Source organism: Aphanomyces astaci (genome assembly GCF_000520075.1).
Source record: "Aphanomyces astaci strain APO3 unplaced genomic scaffold supercont1.102, whole genome shotgun sequence".
Lineage (NCBI taxonomy): Eukaryota > Oomycota > Saprolegniomycetes > Saprolegniales > Verrucalvaceae > Aphanomyces > Aphanomyces astaci.
This window is the reverse complement of record NW_009798365.1, coordinates 62,094-64,287: the sequence shown is the minus strand read 5'-3', so window position 1 is coordinate 64,287 and position 2,194 is coordinate 62,094. Positions and strand designations below refer to the sequence as shown.

Here is a 2,194-nt window from a genome sequence, read left to right as displayed (position 1 = left end):
GGACGCAAGTGTCCGGTGACCGGGAAGGACATGCTGTTTATGACTCTGGTGACTCTCAAGCACGCGGGTACATGGGACATTCTCTCCGCCAGCTTCGACGAGAGTGCCGCCACGTTCAGCACCCGCATCCACAACTTCGTTCGCGTCCTTCACCCGTACTTGATACGCAAGTACATCGATGATCAAGGCATGAAGTGGACGATGCAGCAACTTGCTGTCGCTGGCCTCCAGTTCACAACCCACAAGTCGGCGCTGTATGCAGTTGATGTGACGTTCCAGCAGACCACTGTCCCGGTGGTGGAATTCGGCGAAAAGAAGACGTACTTCTCCAAGAAGCACGGGCTCTATGGGCACAGGGTTGAGGTGTCTGTTGCACCGAATGGCTTGGCGATCAATATCACGTATTGCGCTGTGGGCAGTACGTCGGACATCGAAATGTTCAAGGTTAACCTGGGCTTTCACTCGGCGCAACTGGAGAAGCAACCCAACGATACCAATGTCAGCGACACCGAGATGCTCCGCGACAAGTTTCCGAACCAGTGGGCAGTCCTTGCGGACAAGGGATATCAAGGCATCCAAAAGTACGTCCGTGGTTTCACGCCAGTCAAGCGTCCCCCGCACGGTCAACTGACGATGGAGCAGGAGCGGGCGAATGCAAAGCTGTCGTCGGACCGCGTGATTGTGGAGAACTTCTTTGGACGGCTCAAGACGCTGTGGGGTCTGGTGTCGGACAAGTACACATGGAAGCGGGATGAGTACAACATGTACTTTCAGACTTGCGTGGCCCTCACGAACATCCACGTTCGGTTCAATCCATTGCCGAATTTGGACGGTGAGGGCTACAATCAGTACAAGAACCGGCTGCTCTCCATTGGGAAGCAAGATCAAGTCCAAGAATGCTTCGTCCAAGGCGAAGTATCGTGAGAACCGCAGGACCCGGTTTCAGGCTGTGTTGCGTCGTGCAAGCACTGGCTACACCATTAACGACTACGACGTTGGTTACGAAGAGGGAGACGATATCTTTGACTAACTTCAACTCAACATGCATTTTTCATCAAATAATTATTTGTGTAAAAAAAATTGATTTTGGGAAAACCTTCGGCACACCCCGGGACTCGAACCCGGGGCCAATCCACCACCGCCTAATCGTCAAACCGATATGCTACGCGCCAAAGGCTTGGCTTATACCTTCGTCCATCGATATCGTCATTTGTACCTCCACAACTTAATTGTATTAATCCAATGGAGTTTGTTCTTTAGAAGGATACTGACTACCTTCACGATTTACTCGATCCTTTCAAGAAGTGCAGGAGGACAACAAGAGAGTGAGTCACATGTAAAGATAATGCGTACATACTGCATGTGATCAATCTCTCGAGTTTGACCCATTCGTTGGTCAAGAGGTCTAGTGTTTCGTGAATGTTTCGTAAATCAGTGGTATTTTTCTATACTTGAAGCACCATACAAAATCCAGCATAAAGAATAATCGATACGTCCGTTTTACGAAACAAAATGTTTCGTGACTGCATTGAATCTGTCTGCGCCGGCTTACACAACCAGCTACCGTGCTTACGACGGTAGACGTTGATGACAAATCCAAAAGTGTCTTCAATATCATTCAGGTTATGTGTCCATCAACCAGCGAATCACTTCGCTGTAATGCAGGCATCACAGTCAATACACTCACAGAGGACCGAGGGAGGTTCGGTAAGCCCTAGCCTGGGCCTAAATAGGATCCACCGAGGGACTAATTAGTTTCTCCCTCGGCGAGTCTAAAAATAGAACCCGACTCAGCTCACTGTCAACTGCGCACACAATAGTATAGTTATATACTTATAAATAACTATACTATATATATATATGGCGTAGACGTACTCTGCAATTGGGTTTGCACATCCGTATGCAGATATCGCAGTAGACCCCTCCGGTTCCAGAATATGCCACGGAGTGGGCGTAAAAGGAAATTTCCCCATCGGATCCGTCTTTCCCAGGACTTCGGGTACCTTTTCCCCCCAAACCCCCTTTCGCCGATAACGTGCCCATCACGTGGATGCTTGTGCCACTGGAAATTACGAGGGAGCCCCCACTAGAGTACACATCTTTTGTTTGGGACAAATCCTATTTCCCAATCTTTACTATGGTGTGTTTACCTGCCGCCGCCGCCTGCAAAAATGCCATTTTCGCCAGCTTGGCC

At 49.4% G+C, this 2,194-nt stretch overlaps 1 protein-coding gene across 1 annotated transcript in view; it reads left to right on the top strand.

Moving 5' to 3' along the window:
* The window catches only part of H257_17268 (hypothetical protein), a gene marked incomplete at both ends in the record, with an annotated part of 1,373 nt that extends 449 nt beyond the window's left edge, over positions 1–924 (top strand). Inside the window, one exon of the mRNA XM_009845993.1 lies at positions 61–924. Within this exon, the coding sequence (XP_009844295.1) occupies positions 61–924 (864 nt within the window). The remainder of the gene's footprint in view (positions 1–60) is intronic.
* Between the last annotated feature and the right edge of the window lie 1,270 nt (positions 925–2,194).